Genomic DNA, 12,869 nt, shown 5'->3' with positions numbered 1-12,869 from the left:
TTTCACGATGGAACCGTTAACGTTACACCATCCATTCACTGCCGTCTGTGCAGGTGCAAGCGGTAGCGGGAAAACATATTTTTTAAAGGGTCTGCTCGAACATCGTGAAAGGCTTATCAAACCTTTACCGAAACGCGTGATATGGTTTTACGGAGAATCTCAGCCACTGCACGAGGAAATTAGAGATGTTGAATTCCGAGACGATTGTAATTTCGAGGGAGTCTCCAATGCCTTACTGATTTTCGATGATTTTATGTCAGAGTTATCGGGAGAAGAGAAAATGGTTAAGCTATTTACTAAGTATAGCCACCATCGAAATTTATCGGTTATCTTTGTAACTCAGAATTTCTTTCATAAGAAACTGCGGGAAATAACGCTAAACGCGCATTATATTTTCCTGTTTAAAAACCGGAGGGATTTGAACCAAATCACCCATTTGGGGAGACAGTTGTATCCTACGAAATTAAATTTTTTCGAAGAAAGTTACGCAGATGCAACGAAATCTCCGTATTCATATTTATCGATCGATCTTAGGCAAGAAACGGATGAAAAAATGCGTTTACGCACCAACGTGTTACCCACGCAAACGCAGTATGTCTATCAACCGAGACGTTAAAAGACTGGGTACGTCAGCGACACTATTTATTCAACGATATGTCCGCGAGGAAGCAACAAGTGCTGAGATTGTTAAGCGGATGTCCTCAAAGACAACGTAAAGAATTATTGAAGCGGTTACCAAATTCTGACATCAAAACCGTTTGTGAATGTGCATTGAATTTACTGCATGGTAATATCCCAATATCCACCCTCCAAAAAGCTAAACTTCAAAAGTATAAAGGTTTGCTCCGTACGTTAGCAAAGAGGAAAACACCTCTTTATAAAAAGAGAAAGATCCTCATACAAAAAGGTGGTTTCCTTCAAGTTCTTTTACCCGCTGCAATCGGTTTGATTTCAAGTCTGATAGGACATGGAATTCGCTAAAAAAGTTATGGTACTTGTTCCAGAAGATAGAATGAACCGCCATGTTATTAAAGAGCCGCAGCTTACGGAACTAGATACTGAAATGGCGAAGATACTGAACAGTGAATTACCGAACGAGGTTAAAATAAAGTTTTATCAACAGATTTTGAACAAGAGGAATACTGCCTTAGGAAACAATTCGCCACTCGACCGTTTCGATGAAGAAGAAGAAGAACCTAAAATGCGCGATCTCAGTAAACCGCCGTTGAAGAAAAGTGCATCATCTGATATATTGTTAAATTTACCGAAATCTCACCGTGAAATATCGGGAAAAATTATAAGTCACCTTAAAGATTACCCAAATGTTATCAAATGGTCACCGAGCGGTCAGCTTGTGTATAAAGGGGTGGAGATAGATAATACAAATATTTCCGAACTGTTATCCAGTGTCGTGAGCATTCAAAAAAAGAAACCTGTTCCGGGTGAGAAAGAGTTTCTTCAAGGTTTATACGAGATAAGTTTACCGCATTATTACATAAGAAATAAAAAATATATGAAAAGATGGCTTGAGTTGTAAAAAACGTACTGGAAATAAAGATTTTCTTCTCTGAATTGTGTCTCCTGTTGTTAAAAAAAAAACACACACACACAATCGTTTAGAAACATGTACAATAAGCATTTATTTTTCTGTTGGTTACATCAACTTTCTTCTTCTCCGTGGGGATTAATCGCGTGGTGTCCATAAGCTAATGTTGAGACCCCATCATCTAATATATAGCGTTTGTCATCAAGGGGACAAAGACTTACTTTTCGTACCATGGTTGTGTGGAGTTGGTGCTTAGTGTTCGTGATTTTTACCATCGTATGTCTGTACCGCACTTGATCGAAAAGCGAAGACTTGTACAGCTCATGATGCAGTTGATTGCGGGAAACGGTTTTGCTGACTCCCTTGGCCGTTTTCTTGTTTTCCTTAGCCGTAACAATGCTGTACATTTTTGAACGAAGACCGACAAACGATAGAATGGGGTCACCGGGGCATTCGTCCTTCATCAACCCGAGCACTGCTTTGTTATGAGGGTTGTAAAGGGTGTGATTTGGAGGAAAATTTGAAGTGTCGAATTCGTCCATGTTGGATTTTATCACGCGGTGTAGATTTTGGGTTTCGATTGCATACGTTAGCGAATCTGTGTCGGTGAAGAGAAGTTGCGCTTTTTCTCCGAACCGTGATTTAACCCACCGATAGTGAAAATCATAAATTTTGATTTTACTCACGTCCAGAACTACGAAACCCACATACATAGGACGAACTAATTTCAGTTTTAACCTTTTCATTTTTATGGCAACCAATCCATTGCTAAAAATTCTGAAGGCTTCAAAGGCTGGGGATGCAATTAATTTTTTAGCTTTTTTCTCCTTATGCACAATTTTTACGTTAACATGCTTCCGCTGGTTTTCCATGGTTTTCCCGAATACTGCATTGTTCATCAGTTTGAAGAACGATTTTTCGAAATCGTTCGAAGCTGATTGACGGCGTTCGGTATTAAAGTCAATGTACGGTTTCAGCCACGGTTTTTGATTGAACTCTATAACCCTTTTTATATATTTTATTTTGAGACCGAGGGTGAGGTAGAGTTGGAGGTTGCGATAATGTACTACATAGTTTTCTTTGTCGTATAAATTGGGAACTAGCTTTGTGCATTCGGACGGTTTCCCCTCCGGGTTAATTTTCCCCCACACGCTCTTCATATGGTTTGAAAACAACTTTTCTGTTATCACCATGTTTTCAGGTGCTAGCGGATAATCGTTATGGTCATTGTGAAGTTCTTTGGGGTATTCTAGCCCGACTTCCAAGACATATCCTTTCGGAGAGTCCTCGGGAACGTTTGCGATGTCTATGTTAGATATTTCCTCTGTGCTCAACCATCGGAAACCTGAATATGGTAGGTATTGGGACATAGCGTAACCATAAAGGTTATTTGCATCCCAATACACTATTTCTTTGGTCGGTTGATTGGGTTCAAACTGTTCGCTGTATCGGCTGTTAGCCTCAGCGTAACGATGGGTGATCATAGAAACACCTCCTCTAATACCGGATTCAAAAAACAAATGCATGTCTATGTCTGTGAGAAGTTCCAAATTAATATCGGTCATCCTCAGACATGCCGAAAAAGCCAAACCAGGGCCTGTATACATATGCGCAGGGTCAATTTTGTAATAGCTCATGCTAAGGTTCCTGAAACGTTCGAACACGTCTGCTAGTAAAAGCACGTCTGATTTTACGTAAAGGTCATGATAATCACCGAGATGTTGAATGCCGAATTTTTCCCATACGAGTTGTGCATGAGTGTAATCATCCACACTTATATCGGTTCCAGTTAGACTGCTGAAGAAAGCTTCGCGGGGTGGTAATTCAGTCTCTGAAAATCGAGAGAACGAGTCGATGTACTCGTACGGGTACACCCCTTTCCTCACAAGTAGGTCAGCATCTTCGAAAATGCTGTCAGTGAATCGAAAATCTGAACGGGTAAGATTGCCAACCAACTTATCTAAAGAAGCCGGTAGGAATTGAAATGAGTCTAAGAAACGTAAATCCCCAATCGAGAAAGAAATGTATTTCTCCAAATTATTAGGGATGACTGAGATATCCTGATCTTTGAAGAGCCCTGCCGCCTGCATGACTAGATGACTGTCATACCCTCTCAAATTATGTATTATTACAGGTACATGGTTAGAATATTTCAGCTGTAAATTGCACGCGTTATGCAACGCTGCAACGAACTCACCCGATATGTGGTCATGGTGTCGAACTCTATCACCACCCAACGGTTTCTCACACGTCATACATACAACAGCATCCTGAAATTTTTTCTCGTCTTCTTGGGATATGTTAAGGGGCTTCACGGTGTTAAGAATGTTTTGAATGCTAGCGTTCTCCTTCACCAGCATGTGAAGGAATACCTGCACACAATCTTCTCCTCTATACACCACTGGGGGTTTATAAAGTGTGGTGTCAGGGCCTACTATAATATAACTGAAACCACTTGGTACATGTTTTTCTGTGTGGGTAGTGGATGAGTGTGTTGGGTTCGGAGTACAGCAAGAAATTTTCTCTAAGATACACTCAAAGTCAGCGTAAATCGTGAAAGGAACACGTAGCTGATACTGGTGCTGAGTGAATCTAAGCCATTTTTCATCTTCATTAGGCATACATATTCGTTGTAGACCGTGAGGTTTGCAATACTCTTTATGTTCGACCAACAAATTTTCTCTAGAAAACCTGTGTAGACAGTAAGGACAATAGAACCGAGCACCTTTATGCTTAGTTAGAGGGGATAACAACCTACTCATGTTTTTTATTAGACTGTAATGACTGGTATTTTCGTTACATATGTATAGCAAGTCAACGTGGTGAAGACGTTGGGTTGCCTCTGTCACCCTCATCGTGAAGATTTCATTATCCGCTAACCCATAGACATTGACAGAAATGTGTGGGTTCTGTTCTTCAAAGCGATTTATTTGGGTTATTTTGACTGGGAGCTCTATCCCACCCATGTTCAACTCATGCTCGAACTGTAGATATTTTGATACTCGTTGCGGATTCTCGTCTTGGGGGTGAAGGGCTGCTAATACACTCCAAATAAAACATTTATTATCCGTGTTTGAGATGTTTATAATCGCTTTTCTGTTCACGATTGATGGAGGTATGGGTAAGTAAGAAGCTGCTGCTAATGGGTTGTAGGCAGCTATATTCAGGTCTAATTTTAAAACCTTATCAAAGACCCACCCGCTGCCCATTCTTGTAAACTCGTCGAGCGAAGACAGAATTTTTTTGATAGCTGAATCTATCTTATCACCGAGTTCATCCTCAGAATGTATGAGTTCCACTCTCGAGCGGAAAAAAGGTTGTATAAATTCAATTTCATTGGATTCTGTTCTTCTTGAGAAGAGAACGTTCAGCACAATATAAAATTTAAGAGCCTTTTTCACACCTACTTCCCGGAGTATGATGTTTTGTATTTCGACTCGAACCTCGTTAAAGAAAAGAATGGGGTCATATGCGTTATCGGAAGTTGGTTCTATCACTATAACTGTGAAAGTGTTCAACGCATCTTCCTGTTGGTTTGGGGGAGCACCCGCCCCATGAAAGCATTGCCGCTCGTGATTTCGTCTGTTATCGCCTCGGGAAAAGCGTCTGCTGCATTTTCTACAAGTAAAAATTTTTTCTTTTGAGTGGATTCTTGTATGTCGACGTAAATCATGTAGCCTTTTAAACACCTTACCACAAGTCTTGCAAGAGTTCGGTTGCGCATCCTGAAAGCAGAAATGCAACAACGTCTGAGAAATAATAATAAAATTCTCGAATCCTTTCATGTGTTTAAGTTTTTTCCTCAGTAATCTATAAATTTGATTACTTACCGTCTGTTTCGATGTGCCTGGCAAGCAACCATCTTGTTCATGAGAGTTCGATTGCGCATCCTGAAAGTAGAAATGCAACAACGTCTGAGAAATAATAATACAAACAGATAAAATACCTGACGAAGTGGGTACAAAAAATCTATTCATTTTATCTAAAATAATACACTATTCATATAAATAAAAATAGTTGTCTTATGGAAAAACAAAATACGTAAACATCAGGTACCCATAAGATTAAATGGCAACATCAAACACTATAATGAAAGAAACGGTCATGGTTGACGATATGGGAGAAAGACATTAATTTTATCGTTATGTGATTTTTATCTCAATCGATTCTTATGTCAGACATATCATTGACTATCCATACTGAAGTTGCCTTGTGCAGACATGGTTAATTATTATCTGTTTAATATGCATAAAAATGTGGAATTTTGATTTATGGTTTTTAAGTTTTTTCTCTTCTGGGAAAAAAATATTTCTGACCTGTTCTCAATTAATGTAACTCTTAAGTTGTTCACATCTCTCATATAGCACATCGATTTGAGTCACTGAGTATATAAGCGACTTTGAAGTAATATTCACAGGAAAACTCTTAGGGAAACATTGGAGTTCATTCTCCAAGATCAGATCTTGGTTTACCAGAAAATACCGGTCCTTTTTTATAAAACTTTTACTTCGTTTCTTAACCCATTAACGCCGGTTGGTATGGAAATTTGCCATTCGAAATTTTAATTTTTTCCTTTGTCAATAAATGGCTGAAGTGGTATCCTCATTATTTTTGTTATTCTCCGTTAATGGGTAAATACGAATTTTGAAAATATGTCTAATAGATTTGATTAAACGAGTAGAAAAATCTAACGCTAACAAACGTCAATCCGGAAAAGTTTTGCGCTTCATAAAATACTAGCTATAATACCCGACGTTGCCCGGGTTTTCTTCAATGAAGCTTTTTGGATCACTTGATATCTCCCTCTTTCTTTGAGGGACATGCAAACCGTGTCTAAGTTAACCAATATGATGACTCAGAAACGTAGAAATGTATATATTTTTTTTTTCCTTTCTTAAAGAGAGCTAGGTATTTCGACCCTTCAAGTTATCCATCTGCCTATTTCAGCTTCCGCAAATGCTTGGTTAAAGCTGTGGAATTTCTTCGATGCACTTTATGGGTCCATAATTAATTTTAAAAACAACTTAAACTATATGAATTTATGCAGTTGAATATTAACGGAGACATTAATTTTCATGCTTGAGAAGATATAAATGAAAAGTTGAAAGCAATGTTATTGCATGAATATCCAACTCGAAAATAGTCCCGACTAATTACTTCGTATTTAATTTTTTTTGGGCTTCGTATCTCTAAACGGACTCAATATTTCAAAACTTGAGAATTCAATACAATTTTTTAAATGAATTATGTGGTGTAAAACCCCACTAAATTTCTGCATTTCTATAGTAAAATCAGCAATTTTAACACTGATTTCAATGAGGATCACCATTTTCCAGGTCCTCAAAGCGATGATGATTATAACGTCTATTCGAAAAGCCTCATTACTGGGAGTATTGAAAATGTAGCAAACCATTATAAAGGCATAAACTATTATACATACACTGACAGAAGTGACAAACCATTAATAAAGGCATATCTGAAACGTATTGTTAGGGAACCACGGTAACCAAAGCAAACGTTCTGAAAGTAATTGTTGAGACCCAAAACCCATTTGTTGCCAGACAGTTTTTCACCCATTTACCCAGGTCTGACAAAAGTAGCCTATTGTTTAAGTCGGGTCCCATTTGGTACATATGCAAAATTTGACGACGATCGATCTAAAATTGTAGATTTCCATAGAGAATATATACACACACAAAATCAATTTATATATAATGATATCCCCCCAAATACTTCAGATCTCATGTGACCAAAGTATGATTATTTTGAATCAAACTAGCCCCCTCCCCATTATAAAACCCTTTTTTCGGTGTTGATAAATATTTATTGTTCAATAAAATATAAGAGAATTTATACTCAGTTGGATACATAATATAGTAACCGTCAATGCTTTGCAATGTTCTAGAAACTTGGGAATTCATTGTCTATTAAAATATTTTGATTCAAATGCACAATGACAGAATTTCATAAATTCTACGAAAATTTTTTTTTCTTCCTATTATTTGAACTCTGATTTGTGAAAGTTAAAATGTTACTGGGTTGGATCTAATGTTTAGAGTTCAACCAGTCTTCCATATGGGTAACGTGTAATCCAGTATTAGAGAAAAATCCCTGTATTTGAACCGGAAAATTTAAACATTTCAAAATCAAGTCTTTCTTCAAACCCAAACATAACATATACTAATAAGTAATACTAATTAGAATTAATTGTAAAATAAATTTGAAGTAATAATATCAAAAGTACTTACAGTAACTTTCTGCTTTTTCGGAGAAGACGGTGTATCGAAGAAGTCTGGTTGCACTTCGCTAAAATGTTCTTCGATTTCGTAGAAGTCGCACAACGCGTTCAGTTCGTCAAGAGGTATGCCAAAGTCCAGAAAATCTTCGTTAAGATCCGACATCTTTCAAGTGAGGAGAGTTCATCAAGCGGATGGGGTTTTTATTCACCTAAGGGGGGGGGGAAGAAGAAAGTTGATGGGGCTATTTCCCTCATAGCATCCAACAGGGTAGGGGATCTTTACGTGAATAGAGGTCCTTCACGCGTAAAATAAAGTTTTCAAAATCTAACTTGTTTAAAAAGTTCGGATGAACATTCAAATCCCTAGCAATACTCTTCATGTTAATTTTAGCGAACGCCCGGTTGAAATATCGCACGAGTCGTATGTCAAAAGATTGGCTTAAACAATCATGAGAACTCTGACCCGGAGCATCAAGATCGCATCCATCACACTGGAAGATGTCGTTGATACATTCCTCGAGCATGTCACTGAGTTTTTCAGCATATACAATTTCAGGATCCGCGGTCTCTGAAAATGATCCGTTTTTCTTCATGCAATCCTGCATGAAGTCGATGCACTTCACACGTCTTAAATACGACGAGCACTTCGCTGCCGGATCAGCTAACTTCATGAAACAATCGCGGTAGATTGTTATATAGTTCTTAGCCGTATTGAATGTACCGTCTTCTTTTTTGTAAATCGGTTGAAGCAACACCTTTTCTCCGTCTGACTTCACCAACAGATCTTCGCATACCACAAAAAAGAATACTTTTCGGGGTTCATTCGACATCATCTCCCGTAAGGTCTCAAATACGTAGGGCGTCATCGATATCCCTTTCTTTGTAGGGATAAGGGATCCATCTCCACCAGATTCAAACATTCGTAAGTGAACTTTTAAAGTATTTTTGAAGATGACTACCGATAGGTGTACGCCATCACATACGGGAAACATGCTCACTTCGCTGGGTGCTATTTTCGGACGTTTCATCGAGTTGGTCTCATCTTCCTTCTGAACACGTTTTACGGCGTTCATAGTATCCTTGCTGGATGTTGTTTCCATGGCAGATAACTGAAAATATAATGAAAAATATTTTATCGTCTATCTATAATTATTTAAAACGAAAATAAAATAGAATATAAGAAATATTAAATTTTTACTTACACGAGAGTTCGTGAAGACGTGGAACTACTTCAGGAGCAGCAGATGAAGCAACTGAAAATGAGGGTAGCACCTGTATAAATAGGTAGTTGGCGTTATCCGCTTGCGGAAGAAAATGCAGTGATTTAATATGAGAATGCTAGTGCGTTAGCAGGTGTTCGGACCGAAAGTAAAAGTGGCTTTTTGTCAGCGGTGAAAGTTTTCTTGGAAAAAAAGTATATGCTATATTCCCACAGGTTAACAGGTGTTCTATATCCAAAGGAAAGGCCAGCAAAAGTAGGTCGAGCAAGGTGCATCTTCTGAGAACGCCCCCCTTGAAAAAAAGTATATCCCATATTCCCACAGGTTAACAGGTGTTCAATATCGAAAGTAAAAGTAGGTCGAGCAAGGTGCACCTTCTTGAGAACGTCCCCCGGGTGAACAGGTGCATAACGATCTTCTCCGAAAGTGAAAGTAGGGGACAGGTGCGATTTTTTTGAGAACATCATATTGGGTATTCTTTTATAACGGATCAATTATAATTTTCGTATGAAAAAAAGTCCTGTAGAATATATTCCCGAAGTTCAAGGACCCTATGAATAATCCCCCCCAAGAAGCACCTGACGCGCATGCGTACATCGAACGCCTTTTGCGCCTTTTTCCGGTCCTAGCCTTGACTGTACTAAGTCCTTTGTTCCAGTAACCCCCTTTTCCCACTACTGATGTATATGTAAAATTAATGTGCAATAAGTTCTGTTATAAAGAAAAGCTACCTATTAAACAGTTGTGCTGTTATTCTAAATTAAAAATTACTAGTATAAATCAAAGTGTACAGTATATTTCACCACAATAATTTAAGTACTAAGAGATAAAAAAGATAAAAAAAATTGCTATTATTTTTTCTTTCGCAATCTATAAATTTTATTAATATATTGTTATTTTGATTCATACTTTAATAAATGTCATATTACTTTAAATTTATACGATTTTCATAACATTACACATTAAAACTGACGGAACTCCGCTTAAGCCGTCATAATTTTTGGATGACTTGAGGTGACGACTTATCAAGGTTTTACTGTATTTACGGTTGCTGCCATCTTCTTTTTAAATTACTAGTTGGTAATCATCAAGTTGATATAAACGTCTTTTCGGAATATTGTAGGCCTGTTGAGGTTTTTTCCCCCTCTAGAGAAGCCTGCATGTGAACCTACCACTATCAACCAAACTAATTCGACATGAAACAAAACAAAGTTTATTTTGTTATTTTAAGATGTACTACGGTAAATGTGATAAATTTAATTATTATGCATAAAACCGTTTGTTGTACCTAATCGGTAAGCATTTTGGTAAGTTTGATAAATTTCCAAAAATTTTATGTATAATAACCCAAGCGTTGCGTCGTTTGTAAACATGATTAATCGTACTGTATCGGTATACTATACATGATAATTAATACATGTATTGTATCATTATATCAAGGTTTAATCGTAAAATTTATCATTATATCATGGTTTGGCTATATTCATCACACATACTAGACTCTCATTTGGATTTTTTTTTCATATTTATCAAATTCACCAAATAGAATATTATGCATAATCGCAGATAAAGGTTTAATTTCAGATATTTATCAAATTTACCAACAACACTTGGGTATTATGCATAATCTCCGATAAAAGTGATAAATTTATCTAACTTATATATACCAAGACGATTGGTATAAGCATGCATAACAACCGATTATTTATGTATAATAACTGATTTCTCACATTTACCGTAACATATTCACTGATAAATAATAGAATTAAACTGACCATGTCTAACTCCTTTCAGCCTTCCGGATTCATGGAAGAGCCAATAGCTTACCGTTGCATTCAAGATATCTATCCAGTTGCCAGGTGGGATAGCTGTGGCAAATTTTGTATCCGAATCGTAGTACCTGATGGCTCCCTTTTGATACAGGTGATAGCAAACTTATTCTCGGTTGCATTTAGCATGAAAATCAGAAAAAAAGAAAAGAATTCTAAATTTTTAGTAGATGATATCGTGTTATTTTTCTAACATGCCTAATGGATTTTTGGTATACGTAATGTGTATTTACTAGAGGCGAGTGTTCAACGAATAGCAAGGTTTTTAATTGAGATATTTCTTTGATTAGGTTACGAATAGCTACATTAGAGACCAATGGTTACATTCGTTGCTGTGGAAGGTAAGATATGAAACAGTGTAGTACTAAAATAATTCATACTATATTGATATTGAATTTAAATAGGGTGCCCAGATGTGCGTAAAACTACGACATTTTAATATGAGTATCCTTTGTAGGTCGGGCTACATTTGTACGAATGAAGGGAGGCTCATATTGAAATGTGATAGTTTTTATGCAAAATGTGTGCAAATCTTCATAAACTTAGTTATGCACAGTTTGTGTTGCATTCGTGTGGTGGAAATTTTGAACTTTTTTCAATTCATCAAGAGAAACCCTATCTAGGCCAGTCTGATAAATATTTTAGTGCAAACCGCACTTTTTATGTCAATAAGGATGATTTTTTTATTAATTCTTAAAATGTGTATAAGACTTCGCTCATCCTATGCATATCAAAGTTTAGCGCAGTGTTTCCAGAAGTGGGCAGTATCGCTTCTCAGGGTGGGGGAGAGATAGAAGTTACAGACGCAAAATGGGATTCTAATTGCAGGCCCCCAACAGAGTGGGGCTGACAGGGCTCTAAACCTGGAGTTTCTGAGACTTCCGGGACGATTCTTCCTTTTTTTTGTTTTTGCACGCTATAAATACACTATATGGGGTCCACTAAATATCCCAGCGTGGGGCCTTGTACAATCCTAAGGGTTAGTTCAGCAGGGAGGGGTGATAGAGTCTGTTCTGATTTTTTTTTCTCCGAAAAGCATACCACCTATTTTTTCCTGGGACAACTAAAAAAATTGGTTCCGACAACCGGAACTGGTCCATAAAAGTGGACTGTTCTAATCAATCCGATAAAAAACTGGTCACCCCCCTTTAAATACGAATATTATTAAATTGAACTGTAAATTAATGAAATTAAAAAAAGCTAAATTTGAAATTGGTGTTGATTCTACTGTAAATTTATGTAAAAAATTCACTTTAAAATACATCTTTATTTGATGTAGAAAAACATGATGAGGTTCCAGAAGATCTTGGGTTCATGTACGAGACCCGAAATCTTGCTCAAAGAGCTTAGGGTAAGGCGAATGTCAGTCATAGCTTTATATAGGTAGTATTTATATTTGAAATGTATTTAATAAACTGCATGCAGAATATTCAATGGTCGCATATATATATATTTTTTTCAGAGTCTAGTGGATTTGGCCTTATCTACGCCACTCCAGGACGAGGAAGTGCTTTTATATCCTCTAGATGTAGTATCTGATGTCATATCTAAGGTAAGGTGACTCGAAATTCATATAAAATACATTAAAAAAATGCATTTTATGAATTGTTAGTCCATGTTACGCAAAGAGATATGAGCTATTTTTTCACCCCCCACACATTTCTGTTTCCGCAGAGCAAATCTTGGATGCCATGTTGCGTCGCCGAAGAGGTTATCTTTACTATATCACCATTACTGGAAAGAAACACTCCGACGTCCGCCATCTGTGATTTCTTGACCTGGGTATGTTACTTTACATCATAGATTTTCCCAACCTTTTTTCTCCCATCGCCCCCAACGCAATCTAACCCATAGGATCCTATGTTATACCCGTAGCTTCTACCGCCCCCTGGAACATTCCATCGCCTACGTTGGGAATCACTGCTTTACATCATGGGTTACCAATTGGTGTTCCCATTAACAGCTTTTTTGGGACTCCGCATGATCAAACGCCATGGTAATCCTCAAAAATCCTTGAATCTGGAGAGCTTTCAAAG

At 37.4% G+C, this 12,869-nt stretch overlaps 2 protein-coding genes across 2 annotated transcripts in view; one reads left to right on the top strand and one right to left on the bottom strand.

The window, feature by feature from the left end:
• LOC149089907 (C-Maf-inducing protein-like) overlaps window positions 1-12,869 on the top strand; it is a 62,913-nt gene that overhangs the window by 31,671 nt on the left and 18,373 nt on the right. The window contains exons 2-6 of the mRNA XM_089256041.1: window positions 10,799-10,927; window positions 11,124-11,174; window positions 12,113-12,184; window positions 12,296-12,385; window positions 12,508-12,615. Coding sequence (XP_089112167.1) covers window positions 10,799-10,927; window positions 11,124-11,174; window positions 12,113-12,184; window positions 12,296-12,385; window positions 12,508-12,615 — 450 coding nt within the window. The remainder of the gene's footprint in view (window positions 1-10,798; window positions 10,928-11,123; window positions 11,175-12,112; window positions 12,185-12,295; window positions 12,386-12,507; window positions 12,616-12,869) is intronic.
• LOC149089908 (uncharacterized) lies at window positions 1,660-9,435 on the bottom strand. The gene is made up of 4 exons (XM_089256027.1): window positions 8,987-9,435; window positions 7,795-8,893; window positions 5,377-5,436; window positions 1,660-5,271 (listed from the first exon to the last, which is right to left on the bottom strand). The coding sequence occupies exons 2-4, from the start codon at window positions 7,945-7,947 to the stop codon at window positions 1,660-1,662; spliced, it is 3,825 nt and encodes a 1,274-aa protein (XP_089112153.1). The 5' UTR covers window positions 7,948-8,893; window positions 8,987-9,435.

Source organism: Pholcus phalangioides, unplaced genomic scaffold (genome assembly GCF_987345545.1).
Source record: "Pholcus phalangioides strain wild (caught in Gottingen) unplaced genomic scaffold, Ppha-v1.0 ptg000001l_1, whole genome shotgun sequence".
Classification (NCBI taxonomy): domain Eukaryota; kingdom Metazoa; phylum Arthropoda; class Arachnida; order Araneae; family Pholcidae; genus Pholcus; species Pholcus phalangioides.
Note: the sequence above shows the minus strand (reverse complement) of the source record. Positions and strands in the feature narration are given on the sequence as shown.